Source organism: Hermetia illucens, chromosome 1, assembly GCF_905115235.1.
Source record: "Hermetia illucens chromosome 1, iHerIll2.2.curated.20191125, whole genome shotgun sequence".
Classification (NCBI taxonomy): Eukaryota; Metazoa; Arthropoda; class Insecta; order Diptera; family Stratiomyidae; genus Hermetia; species Hermetia illucens.
The window spans coordinates 211,558,309-211,578,448 of NC_051849.1; the positions used below are offsets into that span (position 1 = coordinate 211,558,309).

Genomic DNA, 20,140 nt, shown 5'->3' on the forward strand with positions numbered 1-20,140 from the left:
TTCTCATTGCCTCACTGATACACACGCAAGCCAGCCTTTGGAGCTTGTGTGCTGATTTCAGTTCTTTCTGCCCAGATTACCGGTCCATAGGTAATCATTGGCTTACTATTGCAGTATATATCCAAAGTAGCATTTCGGGCTGCAACTCCATTTTCCAACATGTGTCTTCCAGAGTAATTTTTGGTGTGGCGTAATTCCCAAATATTTGACCTCTGTTTCTCGTTTCACCTCCATGTCATGTAACCTTATGACTCTCAGGTGATCAAGCTTACGTCTCCTAGTGAATGCTACTATGGTGGTTATGACTGGATTGATCCACAGTCCCATCTTCCTGGACCGGGCACTAGTAACCCTTAGTCCAGTTTGGATTCTATCACATAGGATATTTTCATATCTGCCCCTACAGATTAAAACAATGTCGTTCGCGTAACCCTGGACGTGTATTCCAGTATTTGTTAGCACTTCCAGGAGTTCGTCCACTATCATACTCCACGTGGACAACCTTGAGTAGTGTTCATGACAATAGAATTTGTACCTGTCGGTACTTTTATTTGCCTACTTTCAAGCAATTTGACCAACCAGAAAGTCAGGTTGTTTCCCACTCTCTTGCGGCTCAGGCCATTCTGTATCTCTGTGTGTGTTGTTTTATCGAATGCTCCTTCAATATCCAAAAACGCACACAGTGTTATTTCCTTTGTTTCTGTGGCATTACATAATACAGGGTGCGGCAGCATAACTTCCTTTTTTAAAATGCGCGCCACTCAGTTAGTTGATGTCATAGCGGAGCGCTAGTGGTCTCGTTCAAGAGGGGATACTGTAAAGTTTTGTCCCGACACGGTTCAGTCGCCATCATGTGTTGGAATAGTGAGGAGCGTGCCTTTGCTGTTGAGGTTTACTTTTCAAGCGGATGTTCGGTTATTGCAACACAGCGTGCATTTCGGAATCGCTTTAATTTAGCCCCGTTGGCTCCCGTCCCAGACCGCAAATCAATTGTTACATGGGTCACTACATTCAGACAAACTGCAAGTGCAACAAAAGGAAGAACTGGAGTCCCTCGGCCCGTTAGATCACCTGAGAACGTTGAAGCAGTGAGAGCGTCAATGTTGCGATCGCCACGGCGTTCTGCGCGCAAACACGCATCTGCCCTTGGACTATCCGATCGTTCTGTGAGAAGAATTCTTCGTGATGATCTTCATTTTCATCCCTATAAGATGGCGATAGTGCAGGAACTTTCAGAACGTGACTTCAATTCTCGGATGAACGCGTATGAGCTTCTTCTTGATGTCGTTCCCGAGGATGCTATTGTTTTTTTTAGCGATGAAGCCCATTTTCATTTGTGTGGGTCGGTTAACAAACAAAACATGCGCTACTGGGCTGACACCAACCCTCGAGAATTGCATCAAAAGCCTTTGTATTCACCCAAAGTGTGGTGTGCAATTTCCTCAGCTGGAATTATTGGTCCCTGGTTTTTTGAGGAAAATGAGGTTACAGTGACAGTGAATTCGGACCGGTATGTAAACATGCTACAGAATTTTTTTTTCCCACGGCTAGAAAATTTGGATTTGGGAACACTTGGTTCCAACAAGACGGTGCAACAGCAGACACTTCAAGAGCATCGATGGCTGTTTTGAGGGAACACTTTCCAGAGCGCCTTATCTCAATTAGAGGCAATTTGGAATGGCCGGCACGCTCTCCCGATCTGTCCAATTGTGATTTTTTTCTATGGGGTTTTTTGAAATCCCGTGTTTATGTGAACCGTCCAAGAACCCTACAAGATTTGAAGACCAACATCCAAGAAGAAATTGCCAACATAACACCTGCTATGATAACAAGAGTCATGACAAACGCCAGAAATCGGTTTACGCAATGTATGGAGAATGGGGGACGTCACCTAACAGATTTGATCTTCAAAACAATGTAAATAGAAACTTTAGACAAGTTCCTACATTATAAAAAATAAATAAATATTTTCCGATACATACAATAGTTTTTATTGAGTTTTGAAAAAAAGAAGTTATGCTGCCGCACCCTGTATATCCGCCAGCTGATCCAGAGCAGTTTCAGTTGACCGTCCTGCCCGATAAGCGTGTTGACAGTGATGTAGGGGATTACGCTTTAGAACGTTAGTTCTAATAAAGTTGTCTATGATCTTCTTTACCATTTTGAGTGCCAACGATGTTAGGCAAGTTGGTCTGAAAAATTAAGAGTGAAAAGGATCCTTTTTTACCTGCTTTCGGAATGAAGACCACTTTTGACCGTCTCCATGCCTTTGGTATATATCCCAGTGCTATGCTCCCCCTTACCACCCTCAGAAGAGACTCTAAGATAATTCCTAGGCCTCTGTGGATTAGTGCTGGGAAAACGAAATCTACTCCGGATGATTTCAGTGATTTAAAAGTTCCCACTGCCCACCTAAGCCGAGCTTCTGAGCATACCTCTTTTGCTAGTTTCCAATTCTCCTTTCTTGCCCTTTTATTCGTTGTTCGGGTGTCAGGCAGAATGTTGTCGCCTGCCACCGTGGGGTAGGACCCCGGGAAATGAGTTTTGAGAAGCAGGTTTACCCTGTCCTCCTCATTCTTCCTTCTTCAAACAAACAGAGCATATTGCCCCGTCTTTGGCTACAGCCTTGTAAAGCCTGGTTGCTTCTGTGATCTGTTCGATCCCTTTATCGAATTCCCTGAAGCTGATATGTTTTGCTTCCCTGATCGCGTTGCTATACCGAGTCAGTGCATTTTTGTACCTCTGACAGTCCCCGGTTTGTTTTGCCCGGTTGGACAGTTTTCGTGCCTCTGTTCTCATTCTGGCCAGGTTCCTGTTCCACCATGGTAAATCCTTCGATGATTTAACTGTCTTAGCCGGAAAGCAGGTTTTCCACCACTATCTCTAGTTCTAGTTCGCCCCTAATGTCACCGCCCCCTTGAAGGTGGCAATGTTGTTGCTCAAGTGCGTTGCATAGGATTCCCAAGCCTTTCTCCTGGGATTCCTTATTATTCTTTTTATTTCGGAGTTACCCTCACTGTCGAATCTGATTATTCTGTGATCAGACATAGAGGGCTCATCCGCTTCCTTCTTGCAGACCGCGAAGCTGCCCCCGGTACACGCAGGGCTCCTGAGCCAGCACTATTCCAATGTTCTCCTTGGAACTTGCCCTTGCAATTACCGCAGATGCAGCTTTCGCATGGTGAGGGTTTATCTGGGCTATCTTAGTGCTGGCCGTTGGCTCCATAATTGTTTGGAGCTCTTCTCCACTGTCGGAGTATCGCCCTCCTCCTCCAACATGGCGCTTCTCTGCCTGTCGTTTTCCACCCTGAGCCCTAGGAGCTCTAGGTCTAGGTCGTCCAGCTTCTGGCTTTCGAGACTTCTTTGGGGACCTTGGTATGCTTTGCTGCTTACTGATGCTGAGGACTGCTTATAACTTGGTTCTTTTAATCCTTTCCCCAGAGAATAACAGAATTTTCGCTCCTTTATTGTTCTAAATGAATAAAAATGGAATACATAGTCCAAAAATAAATATCCGTAGCTGGTATTGTGTCGCGCTGAGGGCGACTTGTTGGCCAGAATTAACTTTAACACCCAAGTTGATGCAATACAATCATTCCACTATACCTTGGATCAAACTTATAATGGGAACAAATGGTGAAACTGATTCAGTGCTGCTAAAAGAGAGCACAGTCGAGGAAAAGAAAATGTGCTTATACTTCCAGTTAAATGAGCTGTGACTCGTGTAAAATAGAAGTACCATATGAAAGCAATGTGCAATGCGTAAATACAAAATGAACACAGAAATCGTTATAAAAAATATAATTTGAAATAAAAATTCACAAATTATTCTTGATTTTCAATTTATATCCGAAATTTATGTATTTAAATTTTTAACAGAAAATACATTTTCAATATTTTCCTCATATTCGAATGAGGAACCGTTTGATAAATTATACTTTAATAATCATTTTAATTTGTTCGATTTACAAATGATAAAAAAATAAATTTAGAAATCATCATTAATTAGCTGATTCTATAGCCTGGACTTCGATTGAGAACGGGACATCGAGATAATAACATAATACCGGCTCTAACTTAAATTGCGTAAGGAAAACAACAACATGGTAAAAATATAGCTAAATAAATTGCAATATAAAATATATGGGAATATGCTTAATTATAACAGGAAAAAATGCTGTGAGAAAGTTGTACCTTCTCCAATTCTCAAAGTGTTTCCAATAGCAAATAAAAATAATAATAATAATGGAAATGGCCAAGTCGTTTGCTCAATCGGAAAAGTATCTTCTTTCATTTGTCCCTTTCACTTCTAAGAAATTGCCAATACCTGTTTCTGCTGAGCTTCAATATTCAGACCAGATATTTAGAGCGATTTTTCCATTGAATATGTTTTATTTTGTATATATATAGTAGAATTTTTTTAGTTTTTTTTCCATCACTTATACAAATACCATAAAATTGTTTTACGATTTAATGCGTAAGTCTTAATAGAGAAAGTCTTTCTCCTAAATCGAACGTCGTTATAATCACGTGGAATGCAGCGATTTTCATGCGATCTCTTGTAGTGATAACAAAGATTGACGTAGAAATTCGTATTGAGATTTTGCATGTTTTGTTTCGAGATCGGCCAACTCAATAAGTCTGCAATGGTAAGAAGGGTGTGTGGTAAAGCAACGGTTTGCACTAAATTTTCTACTATTTTGTAAGTGCGGAAAAAATAAACAGGAAGCTCTCCCTAAACTACTGGATGTCTGGGAGTTAAAATAATTTTCCTGCATTTTAGCAATTTAAATTCTCAATGTTTTGGAGACTTACGACTTTTTAAAGGCAGCAACACGACGGGCACGGAAGCCGACTAATTCCTCCTTTCCACACGCTGACATAGAATCGAATTTTTCACATGCTTGTGTTTGAGCTGTTTCGGCCTATGGAAGATAACAATTTTTGAGATTAATTTATTATATCTTGTCTGAAATATGATTCTGTTTTGTTTTCACCTCTTGAACCTCCAAAGGCTTGCATTAAAGAAAAAAGAAAATTGGTAATAAGCTTAGGTAATGCTCGAAGCAAAATCAAGTGAATTGGAGAGGATTAGCAGAAAAATAAAGGGTTATGCCTTTTATAAGTACGATCTTCAAATCACGGTGAACAATGAAGTTTTTGATGTATCACGGTGCGGAACTGAGTGTTCTCAGTATCTTAGGTTGAGCTTTTTGAAGTTTTCGGATGTTAGATATGCGGGTACGTGTCATGATGAGAGTCGGCGTTGCGTCACCTTGCCACCAACAGGGTCACCAAGGCTGTCAACCAATCAAATTCCCCTAATAGGTTTGCTAGTCGTGAACATCGACTTCGCGAGATAATATATTGTGACGAAAATCACTTTGGAAAATTATGTGTGACGTCAATGCAAATCGTAGTTATGACAACTAGCCAAGACGCCGAAATTGTATAACAATAGGGCGAATATTTAGTTACGATAATTGTAAACTGCTGACTCTAACGTCCACAAGATCTTGTCAAAGGCACAAAATAGTTCTCTAGTAAAGTTGTAGGGGTGCGGAGTTATCCGCCAGAGGCGTGATGATCGAGCCGAAGAAGAGGAATCGAGAAGAATCAAAACGTAACCTCCAGACAACTCGCACGCGTTCGTAATGAGCTTTCATAAATTGTATTTGGCGATTGTTTAGTAATAAATGTTGTTAACAGTTTCCGTGGCTTGTGGCGCACATGCGAGAGATGCGTCCACGTTCCATCGTTCACCGCAAAAACAGAATTCCTTTCGTATACAAAGATTTGAGTTCTTGTTCACACGTTTTTGTCCGAGTAGACGCCGTGAGGAAATCGTTGACCCAGTCTTACACCGGTCCGCACTGCGTTCTCAAAAGGGCAACCCCCGCGGTCTATTTAGTTTAAATCAACGGCAAGAAGCAAGTCAACATCTCAACACAGCGATTAAAACCAGCGTTTCTCCCGGCTGCAAAGGTTGCATAATCCACGTCACCTTGTGAGTCATTTTCGGCGGTTCAATCAGCGGGTTTAGCACAAACTCGCGTTCCGACATCGGAGCCTCGAACCAGCTTTTCACCAGACCATGATCCAGTCGCGTTACCAGCCACGTCTCACGTGCAGCTGCCGTCTACGCCAGCCCGGCCTGTGCAGCAACAAAACTCGCCAGCTGACTCGTGGCGAGCAAGGCATTATGCACCAGCGAAACGGCGCATAACATTTTCTTCAGCAGCGGATATGCAACATTTCCACTCAGCCGAGTCGTCGAATGTGGCGTACGAGCGCTGCAATGTCACCAATGTTGTCCGTGACCGTGCGTAGCCGGTCACCGCTAGCACCCGACATACGCTCACGTATTATGTCGCTTCCTATTAGATCACACCAGCTAAACTTGCGGGTATATGCCCATTCGCATCGTCGTCGTCATGGTGTGCTTAAAACATCGTGATGGACGCCATCATTGCGGAGGGAGGATGTAGGGGTGCGGAGCTATCCGCCAGAGGCGCGATGATCGAGTCGAAGAAGAGGAATCGGGAAGAGTCGAAACATAACCTTCAAACAACTCGCACGCGTTCGTAACGAGCTTTCATAAATTGTATTTGGCGACTGTTTAGTAATAAATGTTGTTAACAGTTTCCGTGACGTGTGTTATTTAATTTGCCCTTCAGTCCTCTAAGATAGTACGACCCCAAGCAACAAAGTGTTTACATGCCTCTCTGTAATGTTTCGCGGGGTATTTAAAGACCGAGAATCCGCCCAAAAAGTCTACCTTTTAGTGCAAGTGCAGTTTGGAAATAATTCAGTCAAGCAAAATAATTGTTAATATCCATGTAGTGTAATAATACAATTAAAGGGGGTCGGGTAGGCCAAACAAATGTAATAGCCTCCCATTGCAATTAAATTAAGTTAGTTAAGCTAAATATTTAAGCTAGAGTGTAATTAATAATGTATTAGAGTAAGAAATTATTTCAAATAAAAACTATCCCACAAAGTCAGTCTAGTTCTAGTGTTATATTAAAGTTATAGAAAGAGTGTTTGTTTAGTGCCACGCAATCCAGTGATACAACAACAATTGGTACGTAAAAGCAAATTCGTGCTGTGTATGTAACAATTCGGGGAGATAAGGGCTGATATTCTTGAGCAGAGTGAAATTATGCGGTGTTTCCAATGATTAATTAATTGAAATAATATTTATTCTTGCAAATACCGATATTTCGGGAACCACTTGTTCCCTTCATCAGTGCAAACAAGAACTATACCCACACCAACGAATAAGAAACAACAAGTTTTTATTATTTCAATTGATATTCTTGGTTCTCAAATATTATCTCCCTGTCAGGACACAGCAAATTATCTGCCTGTCAGGACACAGCAAATTATCTCCCTGTCAGGACACGTGGAGAATTCGCCTCTGCTGACGCATTGGCCGGCCGAGGACACTGCTGGCGGCCTGACAGCAGACTGGGCGAGAAAATGTCAACAGACTGATACTCTCGAAGAAGGCTCTTGAGATTGGGCCACCGGCGTGAACGGACGAAAGTTGAAAGTTAAAAATTATTAACGCTTGCATCCGATATCACAAGTTTTGCCTGAGTTGGCTAATTTTTTTATCAACTTGATGGTCTTTTAAAAAATGTGATTATATAGTTGACGTAACTATCGTACATTAATAAAATATTCATTCATAAAATCGGAAACAAAAGGCGTGGTAATCCCGAATTTACAGTAAGCACAACGGCAATACAACAATTCCCATAGCGTTTCCGGTAAATGGAAAATTTGAAAGTGTCAACTTAATGTCAAATAAACAAAACCACGCGCGCATTGCACAAAAAGGAATTTCAATGGGAAATTGGTTTTGAGACGTTAGATCATGGCGCCGGCCATGTCCGACGTCAATTGATGCGGACTTAGGACTCCCGAATCCCTAAAAAATCAAATGAAAGTCCCCAATCCAGGCAGGAAATTTATTTTTATTCCTTTGTTTTTTTTTTTAACTTTTTCTTTTTACATTTATATTTTTTTAAACTGTATTTGGATTAATATTGCGATGCAAGTGTTGGCGGGGAGCCCTTGCCAGTTTTGTCATTTGTTCTCTTCGGTCTCAGCTCAACCGTTTTCCGTGTGGCTGCGGAGTTTGTTGGGACGACGGGGTGCAAATTCGCTGGGACCTCTTCTGCTGTTTGTCCACTCTCTTATTAATCGATCATTTCACGGGAAGAGAAACCTTGGGGAGGCGCAATTTGCACTAGCTGGCGTCACAACGGACCCCACGCGTTTCAGCCACGGCCTCATCGGTCTCGACGAGGAAACCATCGGATTAGTTTTGAATGTGCTGGAAGACTGCTCCTACGTCCGTCTAAAGGAGCAGCTGATACGGCCACTTTCACTAATGAAGCTTCGCTTTCTCAGTTGTTAAATGAGCTGATGCTAGGCGACGGTACTTCCAGCCAGGTCGGTTTTGAGTTACTGAAGTCCCTCTGGTTGCAGTGGCTTCCGGAGAACACTTGCGGCATCTTAGTCTGTGTGGACTCGGGATCGCTGGAGGTGTTATCCGGCACGGTTGACAAATTATACGAAGTGTACGCACGCCCCGTGGTCGCGGAGCTCAAAGCAATAATGACGACACTTGCGGACGCAGTCACCAAGCTTACAGTGACGGTAGGTACTTTAGGTTCGAGGGGTAGATCTCGATCGCAATCACGGTCGAGATTTACTTCTCGAAAAGGACGTTCGGGTAGTCTCACGCCGGATCCCTTCATCGGCCCCAATGATTTGCTGGTACCACCGTAAATTCGGAGCTCAAGCGACTAAATGTATCACCGGATGCACTTTTAATGCAATAAAAAATCGTTAGCTGTCTCGGCCACGGCTACCACTTCGCCTTATAATTTTCAACCCTTGAGCAGGCGTTGCTTCCTGGTCGACATGGGCGCTGAAGTGTCGGTTCTCCCGGTACCCCGTCCGAACACATTAATTCCACAGAACCTACGACTGGTTGCCGCGAACTCCTCTCTTACCAGCACCTATGGCTATAGGCAAGAACAGGTGAATCTCGGACTGCGACGAACGTTTTCGTGGCGATTCGTTTTGGCGGACATTAGCACCCCCATTTTAGGCGCAGAATTCATGTGTCATTATGGGCTATCCGTTAACTTGCAGAACAAGGCATTAATATTCCCCGCAGCGTCTTTACAGACGTCGGGGAAACGACACTGCGCAAACAACACTGTTTCCATTATTTTCGAGGACGTTGCCACCCATCGCATTCGCGAACTCCTCAGAAAATACCGCAAGATCACTACGGAAAAAAATTTCCCGTTTTTACTTCGATTCCAAGATTGGAGCTGAACGCAGCACTTCTTCTGATAACAATGGTGCACAACGCGCGTTTAGCACTGCTGATAATGGACATCCTGTGCTCATATTGGACAGACTTGCACCTATTGGACAGTTTGCTGGCTCCGGAGGCATCCCACAGAGCTGAAGCTGTGCTATCGTGTCAGGAAAATCTCGACCCTCATATCCCCAGACGAGTGACACTATGTGAGATCGGCCAAGAATCCCGCTGATTGCGCCAGCTGCGAAGCTTGTCAATCATCTTCTTTGCTCGCATGGCCCTCCTTGATTTACCGCTCTGATGGCATCTTCCAAAATAAACACAGTGTTATCTTCCCTAGGGGATATGGATTAGGCTCAATTGGAGGAGAAGCCTCTTATCATTGTGGCATCGGCAGCTATCTTTTGCATTCCGACTGGCTCTACATACCGAGCAATTGAAATTTCCCTCTTGGACCGATTTAGCCATCTCCGGCGCTGGGAACTGTGACTCGTATTCGGGATTCGATTTCTTCTTGACGACATCTCCTTGGTGTTTCAACAAACGGTTTTCATGAATTGGACCATGCACTTGGCGTCGAACAAGGCACGGTTTTTGCAATAGAACTACAGGCACTCCATGGTAACATGAGTTCCAGCCCTCTCATCCCCCCACCATATCATCGTTTTCTGATTATCTTACCGAAGGCCGACGCTTTAGCTCATCTTTTCATCCATCAGGCGCATCTCACCATTTGTCACGTTGCACATAGGAGTATTTCATCGATTTAGATTCCTTAGAAACTGCCCTGAATTGAAATAACTGTTATTTTCGGGTAGCCAACTCCTCTGTGGATCATTTCCGGGTATGATTTATTTTTATCGTTCAAATAGCTAGGTTTTACAATTAGTGGAGGTTGACCATTGCTACCGTCCAAATCACTTCCGCACAGGAAATTAAAATTCAAGTTGTCGCACCACATCACTCCGCCCCCAGCTGAATTGTGTCACATGGAAAGAATGGTTTTAGTCTAGATAAAGAGACCGTTTTTGGGTGGCCTCCGATCTCGAGCTGGAAAAAATGGTTTCCTGGCTCGAGCACACGATATGGGTCCTCATAGGGCGATTGCAACGGCTTCTGGAAGGCATCCGTTCTGACTAGGATGTGCGTACATTTATCGAGCTCTTTGGACGCGTTGGCAATTGCGGATGCGTGACAGGTGGGTGGAGTCGGTTTGATTCTTTTGAAATTTTCTCTCAGCAGACGCCGCAATCCTGAATCTGTGAGACTCGATCTTCTGTCAAAGACCGGGTCACTCGGGAGCTTCAAGCTCTCCCCGTATCCCAGCTCCGCGGAGCTGGCAGCAAACTCTTCCCGGCTGGCTGTTCGGAGGCCAAGTAGGACGAGAGGCAATACCTACGTCCAGGACGGATCGTCGCGGGCCATGTTGGCAGATTTCAGCGACGGGTGCCAAATTTTTAGCATCCCATTGGATTGCGGGTGGTATGCAGTGATCCTATGGCGTTTGAATCCCAGGAGTTTACCTAGCTCCGAGAAAAGGGTGGACTCAAACTGCATTCCCTGATCAGTAATTATCACTGCCGGGACAAGATTGTGCTGTAATGTCAGCAGAGGTATTGCTTCAGGCCACCGCGTGAACCTGTCGATGATTGTGAGGCAATACTTGAAGCCATGCGAATCTCGTAAAGGGCCTACGAGGTCGAGATGGATCGCGTGGAATCGCTTGGTCGTTCAAGGGAATAAGCCCACTTCTTTTCTTACATGCATGGTGACCTTACACTTTTGGCACGCGATGCACTCTCTGGCCCAGTAGCTGATGTCCTTGTTCACAGCGAGCCAGAAGTATTTTCCGATAACTAACCGATTCGTTGTCCTGATGCGCCAAATCGTGAACTGCATGGAACATTTCTTTGTGAAAAGTGGCTGGAATGTATGGCCGAGGTTCCTTCTCCGAGTCTTCGCAGAAAATAGTGAGATTTGAGCCGAAGATAGACAACTCCCGAAATTTGTATTTGGGGTTGAACTTGAGGCTCTGAAGTACTGCGTCAGCTTCTTGTGCCTTGGCGATAGGCGGAAAGTCGACTGAGGCGGGGATGTTTTCTTCGGAGATACATGACAAAGCGTCAGCAACTATGTTGTCCTTGCTGGACACGTGCTGTATAACAGAATGTACTGGCTTATGAAGGTCAGATGTTGAAGCTGACAAGGGAACCCTTTGTCGGGTTTGTCGGGCTTTTGTTTTAAAGCATACGTGAGAGGCTTGTGGTCCGTGAATACTGTGAACAGCCTGTCTTCTAGGGAGAAACGGAAGTATTTGATGTTCAAATACGCGGCGAGTAGTTCTCGATCGTAAGTGCTGTAGTTCCGTTGAGTGAAGTTCAGCTGCTTAAAGAAGAAACTCAACGGTTGCCAGACTTGATTCACCTTTTGGTGAAGGGCAGCACCTACTGCGGCATCAAAGGCATCAACGAATACGGCTAGGTGTGCAAGAGTGTAACATCAGCCAGCTGGTGTCGGGATTTTTCAAACGCCTGGACAGCCTCTTCAGACCACACAATCACTCACATGGTCCCACTGTGAGTTGACAAAAGCCAACTTGTATGGCATCTTTCCGTGTTCTTATAATGAATGTTGTCGGTAGTAAAGTTCTCCATTGAAACATTCTTTCGTCAGAGCTGAACCAAAACTCCAAACTGGCTAAGGCATGAAACAGCGAACCGGTCTAGATTTCATGACAAGTTTAAGGGCTTTACTCAGTATGCCGTCTAAATCCGTGGTTTTACTCTCACCTATACTACCACAGATTTCCGGCAGCTCGTCTCTCTGACTGCCAGAACTGCCGTCATATTCAGAGGTTGCTACAAGCTGTTAATGTCCTTCTCTTGTCGGTGGATTAACCCTTGGATAATTTTTTACATGACGGTAGGGCACATGATTTGCTGAAATAAACGTGCTCTGAGTAGTCCCGGCACGATTTTGTAGACACTCCATTGCAGGCTTACCATTTGCCTCCAAGCGGAGCTCTTTAAAGCCTCTCTTAAGGAATCGCAACGAATCACTTCACTACATGACGCGGCTACAATTCCCAGATTGTAGTTGAACGCGGCATTTCTTCTGACAACAATGGTGCACAACGCGCGTTCAACACTGTTGTTAACGGACATCCCGTGCCCATATTAGACAGACTGGCACCTACTGGACAGTTTGCTGGCTTCGGAAGACAATCTCACAGGCTGAAGCTCTATCTCAATCGTGTGAGGAAACCCAGGCTATCACATCCTCAGACGAATGGCGTCATATTAGATCGATGAAGATTCCTGCTGACCGTCCCAGCTGCGGAGCTTCTCAATCCTCTTTTTTGGTGGCAAGACTCTCTTTGGCTCACCACTTTGATAGCATCTTCCGAAGTAAACACAGTATCACCTTCTTTAGAGGAAGAGAAGCCTTTGATAATTGTGGCATCAGCAGCTATCTTTTGGACACCGACTGTTTCTAAATATCAAGCAATCGAAAAGACGATCATCTCCCTCTTGGACCGATTTAGCCATCTAAGTTGCTTACTGGAAACTGTGACTCGTATTCGGTACTGGATTTCTTCTCGACTATTGTAGATCATTTGATCTACAGATTGGCACCAAGTGCTTTCGCACTACCGAGAAAGCGTATTTGGCAGTCCTCGTGTGTATGGCCGTGCATATTAAGGTAGTGGAGCCCTCGGATCCCAGGTGTTTCTCCATGCATTCACACGTTGGCACGGCCTTTGCCGGCGCAAACAGGATCCTTCAGAAGGATCTGGCCGCCTTTGAGTCTGGTTAGAATCAGCAGACATTAACAGGTTTAGGATCCGCCTGGTATTTCGTCTCTCCGCTTGCTCTCATCAGGGAGGGTTATGTGAGGCAGTGATCAAATCAACCAAACATCATTTGACCCGTTTAGTGGGAAGAAGCCTCTACGGCTGGAACACGTATACACCCTTGTAGTGCGCATCGAGGCTTGCTTTAACCCTAGACGGCAAAGTCCCGTCATCACCATCCAAATTGGAAGATCTCCAATTGCCTCAAACCATGGCAGTGACTTCGTTGAATATACCAGGACTTTTGGTGGCGCTAACAATACGAATACTTGGTTACTCCACAACTTTGAGGCAAGTGGCGACGACGGCGACGTCTTATAGATCTTCCAATTGGAGATGTCGTGCTGACTAAGGATGACAACTCTCCGCCTATTCATTGGATGATGTATGATAGTTGTCCAGACGCATCCGGTCAGTGGCGCCTTCCCTGTGACGTCTCTCTCAAAACATCTAAATTCGCAGGAGTGCTCACAAGTTGGCATGAGCATTTCTGAATCGTAACGGCAATAGCGATGCAAAGTTTCCGTTAAGCACATTTACAAATAATTTCTTAGAAAAATCTACCAAAACCAATAAAGTGTCATTGGAATGTGCTCCCGAGTTCTTACTTAAAGCGCTCTTATCGCTATGCAAGAACCAAAACGATAACAAAAGTACATTCGTCGTATTATCGCGCTAATGACTCATGCTCTCAGCACATTTCACGCCACTCTTATTGACTGCATTCACTCCATATCAACATTTATGGTTGGCGAAAGTCACAAAGTCAACTTCACACTTGTTAAGCGAATTATGGTACTTACCGCATGCACGTCTTTGTTCTTGGCACGAGCTTTCTCCAGATTACGGTTGGCCGCTTCGTAGGCGGCTAAGCACCTCAAACGTCGAACCAGGAGAGCTTTAGCAGCGTGACTGTCGCGCTGATAATAGCGTAGGGTGTCGCCTAGCTTGAGATCTTGATCGCTGGAAACGCGGCCTTCCATATTCTGTAAATACAAAACCATTTCTTCCATTTAGTCTGCTTGGTGGCACCCCGAGCTGAACAGCTTACTCTGATTTTCTCAAAAACTTCTGCCGTTTTCGCTAAAAACTTCTCCATGCTGCCCCTTTCGGCCGTTGATAGCTGCATAAGATTTGCAGATATTTTGATATGACAATCCGCCACTTCCTTGTGCTTGTTAGTCATCTTCTCGGTGCGGGTTGCGGCTTCCTTCAGATGCGCGTGGTATTCCGTCAGAAACTGCAGTTCATTCTCGAAGAAATCATTCACATCACGGACAGTAGCACCCAAATACAGTTCGTCTGTTGTTTTCCCAATGCTACGAACGATTCCGCCAAAAATGTCTATTTTCTTTCGGGGTTTCGCGCATAGATCCTGGTCGTATTCTAGGAACACTTTCAAATGCTGATCGTTTCGGAATACAGGATGAGCGGCAAGTCGGGAAAGGAACACTTCGTGCATAGCAACAGTTTTCTTGAATGTGGCTAGATATTCGCTGTAGAGAAAGATAGTGAATGGACAGTATTGCAGAAAGGCAGCAGAATTTACGCTTCTAGTTCGAGTTTCATTTTCTTAAATTCTTCCTTTGTCATGTTTCCTTCGCCTTCTCCCAGACGTTGTAGCTTTTCCCGGGATGCGTCGAAATCAGGCCGCGGGGGGCATGGGGGAATCTGTAAACAAACTCAAATTAGTTATCTTGATTGAATGATTAAGTGAATCACCCACAATGTAGCCCGCATATTCCTCGTTTTCCTCGAATCGGTCGTGAAGCCACACAAACTCTTCGTGCTGTCGGACCACGTACATATCTTGCTTTGCATATCCTGGAATCGTCGTACGTGTGTGTACGGTGAATTTTACCTTGTCTTTTTCGCTAAGAGCATCTGAAATATCAACTACGAGGCTATTATCGCCCAAAGGCACAGGAGTACTCGCGGCAGGTTGTGACGTTGGAGTGCCTGCATTCTCAGTTGTTGTCGGTGATACTTCCTTTTGGGGACTTCCACTTTCATCGGTACCATCCTGAAAAGCAAACCATATCCCATATATAATCAGGAAATCACTTGAATTGTACAAAGCAATTAACGCCCCTGTTGCTTGGCATCCAATTATCTGTGCAAGTTCAGGTGCCGGGTCCATAAAACCCATCGCTTACGACTTTAGATTTGCTACTCACCATCATTGTGAAGGATTTGAATTTTCACTTGCGCCCCGGTTGTCGTCTGAAGAGAATTCCTAATGATAATTAGTCAACATTCGCGTTTGCGGGACGATTGTATTCGAAAACGCGATAAACGTCCACCTCATACATCAAGTGACGTTGGAAATGTCAGATTCGACGAGCTTTTGATGGAAGAAAGCCAAAATGGCATCAGAAGTGACAATCAGCTGACCAATTGTCCTGGATGTGGTGACCTTGGACAAAAACCTTTATGCGTTGGTGAAATGAAGCGGTTGAATTTGATTGAAGTTTTTATTGGGGTAATATAAACTCGTTGAGAAAATGTCTAAAATTAAATGGCCAAGCTTGCAGCATTTGATTGAAAAGCTATGTGAAATGCAGTTGGAATAAAAGATTAAGAGAAATGAAGTGTATGCTCCCCATTGCAATTTGGGTGCCTTAAATCCCTATAGTGTCCGGGTAACTCAGTGGTTAAAGCACACGACTGTCGTACGGAAGATCACGGTTTCAAATCACACTAGTGGCAGTGGGGTTTGTATCGTGATTTGACGTCGGATACCAATCAACTCAGCTGTGAATTTGTACCTGAGTCAAATCAGGGTAATAATCTCGGGCAAGCGCAATACTGACTACATTGGCTCCTATAGGGGACTGTAATTCTGTATTGTGCCGTTACGGTCCTGAATGAAGTGCTCTAACACACTTCAAGACCCAGAGCCAATTGGATTGTTGCACCAACGATTATCATTATATAATCCGCTATGGCGGGCAACATGTCGAACACACCTAAGCGCCATCATTGTAGATTGCTGAAGAATGCCATGGCCAGTTAGGCGGAGAGACTTGATTTTGTTGGTATTCATTTTCAGTTAATTCTGCCTTCTTCTCCAAACAGATATACTTATCATAGTGAAAGGGTCAAGCAGTCCACTGCAGGATAGACTGACGCGGAATATAGTTTCCTGAGGGTGAGCTGTCTCTCCTCTAGAGTAATGTGTGGCTTTTCAGGGGCCAAGCCTCTTGTCTACCTAGCCCATTAATGAGTGGTAATAGCCACACCCTGTACGCGGTGACCCTATTATTAACAAAACGGTATGGATCTAGACTGGGGGGGGGGGGGATGGAAAAACCCCTCCCACAATCCAGGATGTCATGCGAACTGTGCCCATTGAATAGTTTTCAGTCGGGGGTAACTGACTGTATTCGAACGGAGCTCACTGATCCCTTTTTTTTTTGAGGAGGTGGAAATCTTCAAAAGACACTGGTCTGGACACACCAGCGTGTAGGATTTTTGCCCACTAAAACCACCCCCGACTCCCTCCCTGCCCCGCGGAACCACCATAAATTATTACATCACGGGGCGGAGTCAGCTCATTCTAGCTTAGCCACCTTTCTTATATACGCGGCGCACGTGACTGGGCTTTTCTCCTCTCCTCTGCCTTTCGCAGTTTATTTTGGATAGAAGCGAACATGCAGTTGACCGCATCTCAATTTTCTTGATGTGCTACCATTTTCGGCACCAGATTTTCTGGTATCAGCACCTCTCCTAGAGTCTCCTCTAAATTCCTCCTTTTTTCCGCAAATCTTGGACAGTGGAAGAATACATGCTCTGGGTCTTCTGGGATTCCATCGCAATTTGGACAGTCGGGTGAGGTGTCCAATTTAAACCTGTGCATGTATTGGCGATATCTTCCATGTCCCGTAAGAAACTGGGTGAGATTATAATTAATCTCACCGTGTCGTCTCTCCAACCACTCCTTGATGGCAGGAATGAGCCGGTGAGTCCACTGACCCTTTCCTGAGCGTTCCCACCGCTCTTGTCATTTATTTATGGATCTCTCCCTCTCAGCGTTCTTCGTATGCGATAAGGGAGAGATTGGCTTCGCATTGTATATATTCACCATCTTATCTGCCAAGATCTCAATCGGCATCATTCCAGAGATGACGAATGCTGCATCATCTGAGACAGTCTTGAAGGCAGAGCATACCCTCAGGGCTGTCCTCCGGTAGACTGTACTCAGTTTGTTGGTGTTAACTGACATCTGCAACGCCTCCCACCAAACTAGGGTCGCATAGAGAATGGTTGAGGCCACCACCCTGGCTATAAGCAACCTAGAGGTATACCATGACCCTCCCACGTTCGGCATCGTCCTCGCGAGGGCCATGCTAACAGTGGGTGATTTATCGCGGACATACTGTACGTGTTGCTGCTAACTGAGCTTCTTGTCTATCTATCCACCCCCAAGTATTTGGTGGCCGGCTTGGAAGTGATGATATGGTTCCCGATTCTAAATAAAAGACGTAATTTCTCTTCCGGCGCTTAGTGATGAGGACCGCTTCTGTTTTTTCCTCTGCAAGTATCAGACCAGAGCTCTCTAGCCAACTTTTAACAGCACTGATTGCCTCGCTTGAGTATAACTTAGCATCTACAAGATGCTTTGCGACAACAACCAGCGCTATGTCGTCAGCGTAACCCATCACTGTGGCTTCCTCCGGAAGGGGAAGATTAAGTACATTGTTGTACCTGATGTTCCACAGTAGTGGGCCCAATTCGGAGCCCTGCGGGACACCCATGGAAACAACGTACTCGTACGGGAGTCCGTCATTAGTGTCATACCAGAGCCTTCTTTCAGTTAAATAACTATCGACGATAGCAGCGAGATAGTCGGGAATACCAACCTTCGCTAGGGATTTCCGTATTAGATTCCAATTGGCCGAATTGAATCCATTTTTCACGTCCAGGGTTATTAGTACTACCCTTTTCGTAGATTGCATTTTCGGCCAAGCCAGTAACCAATGCATCAATGGTTGATCTGGCTTTACGGAACCCATACTGCCGATCTGAAAGGTCGCCTTGGCTCTCAACAACCGGAAGTAATCTATTATAGATTACCCGTTCTAACATTTTCCCCACAGTGTCCAAAAGACATATGGGCCGATATGAGGATGGTTCACCTGGAGGTTTACCAGGCTTAGGCAGAAGTACCAACTTCTGCCGCTTCCATCCTGCTGGAAATATTCCCACGGACATGCACGCTTCGAATAACTCAGCAAACATGTCCGGCCTAGATTTCATGGCAAGCTTAAAGGCCTTATTCGGTACTCCGGCGGTTTATTGTCTCCTATTCTACCGCAGATCTCCGGCAGCTCGTCTCTGGTGACTGGCGGAATTGCCGTCACATTCAGAGGTGGTTGGAATGTGTTGGTGCCCTCGTAATCCTTGCTGAGGGAATAACCCCTGGATGATTTTCATTAAGAGGATGGACACGTGATCTGCGGAGATGAACGGCCTCCGAATCGTCCCATCATGATTCTATAAGCACTCCCCCACGGGTTTACGTCCGCGTCTGAGCAGAGCTTCGTAAAGCATTTCCCCTTGCTTCGCTGGATGGCGAGCTTGAGGGTTTTGCGGACTTCCTTATAGGCGCACTCTTTCTGCCCCTGATCCACTTTACCTACCGCCCTCTGAACCGCTCTTCTGGCTCGGTAGCAGGCTGATCGAAGGCCGGTCAATTCATTATTCCACCAGTAGTTTGGTCTTCTACTGGGGAATGAGCACCTGCTAGGCAGGGACGCGTTACATGCTTTGGCGAAGCCCAAGCCTCTCGTCTACCATACCATACCGCCATAGCCACACCGTGTACGAGGTGACCCTACTATTATATTAACAAAACGCGGATCTAGACTGGGAAGTCGAAAAACACCTCTCCCAATCCAGGGTGTCATGCGAACTGTAGCCATTGCATAGTTTGCAGTTGGGGGTAACTGATTGTATTCGAACGGAGCCTCACTGATACCTGGTCGCCTCAGTCAGTAAGTTAGACCTTACCGTTCTACGGGGGCTATGGCACGGCGGACCTCCTAACCCCCATACTCTTGGGAATCAAATGAGTACCAGTAATAAAAATAAAAAACTACAACCAATAAAACGGGACCCCGTATGGCACACAAACTGGTTGATCAAGTGGAGACACATCTTCGAAATACTGAGAGCCAGGTGATTACACTCAAAAAGGGAGAACTTGGGGCGTCAAGCAGTGGATCCGAGGTCAACATTGGTTTACCGCGTGGACAACAACCAACAAACGCCACTACTCAAAAAACAGGGACTAGCAAAAGCACGTCTGAGATAAACATATCAGACATCAGGAAAGAGACAGGCCTCAGTTGCGCTGGTGCTGGATGGTATCTGCTCTACCTGAAGAAAGGCCTAAAACCAGAAGAGGTCCTTAAGAAGACTCAAGATAGACTTAATCACCGGAGCCGAGAAAGCGGTGATCAGCAGAGATTAGTTTGCATGAAGGGAAAGCTCCCACGAAAATCCAAACCTGAGGATTGAAGGCAGGTCACAGGAAGCCCGCCATTAGCTATGCTAGTGCGGTCAAGGGCATCCAACTGGGCATACTGCCAAAAATGTTTACCGAGCAAATACTCGCTCCTGAGGAGCAGGAAATCATCGAAGACCTTGTCGTCAGGTAGATTTACAAGGGATGCACTGTGAAACATGTGTTCACCGGAATACGCTTTCGATCAGGTCATATGCTGGTGGACTGCGCGAAGGAAGACACCGGAGCGTGGATTAGGACCATAGCTCCTAAATTGCCAGGCTAGGAAGAAGCAGAACTGTCAACATGTGCTGGGGATGATATAATAGGAGCACATATGGTGACAGTTTTTCTCAGAAAAGCCGCGACAATAGACACGGAAGATCTCATGCGCCTCCTAATCGCTCAGTATGAGGATTGCCATACGCGA

General features: G+C 45.1%; 1 protein-coding gene across 2 annotated transcripts; it reads right to left on the reverse strand.

Annotated features, from left to right (window-relative positions):
- Nucleotides 1-3,825: 3,825 nt before the first annotated feature.
- Nucleotides 3,826-15,538, reverse strand: LOC119657596 (sorting nexin-32). Of its 2 annotated transcripts, XM_038064582.1 has the most exons (8): nucleotides 15,380-15,538; nucleotides 14,929-15,225; nucleotides 14,752-14,873; nucleotides 14,254-14,698; nucleotides 14,006-14,188; nucleotides 4,998-5,015; nucleotides 4,816-4,925; nucleotides 3,826-4,641 (listed from the first exon to the last, which is right to left on the reverse strand). In XM_038064582.1, the coding sequence occupies exons 1-8, from the start codon at nucleotides 15,383-15,385 to the stop codon at nucleotides 4,548-4,550; spliced, it is 1,275 nt and encodes a 424-aa protein (XP_037920510.1). In that variant the 5' UTR covers nucleotides 15,386-15,538; the 3' UTR covers nucleotides 3,826-4,547. The 2 variants fall into 2 exon arrangements, with proteins under 2 accessions (XP_037920510.1, XP_037920519.1); XM_038064591.1 differs by lacking the exon at nucleotides 4,998-5,015.
- Nucleotides 15,539-20,140: the final 4,602 nt, after the last annotated feature.

What these genes read in the sequence shown, in the direction of transcription:
- LOC119657596 (XM_038064582.1), bottom strand. An exon ending in AGGAATATGCGGGCTACATT is followed by an intron (nt 14,874 to 14,928) that starts GTGGGTGATTCA and finishes GTTTGTTTACAG; the next exon opens with ATTCCCCCATGCCCCCCGCG. An exon ending in ATGAAACTCGAACTAGAAGC is followed by an intron (nt 14,699 to 14,751) that starts GTAAATTCTGCT and finishes CTTTCTCTACAG; the next exon opens with CGAATATCTAGCCACATTCA.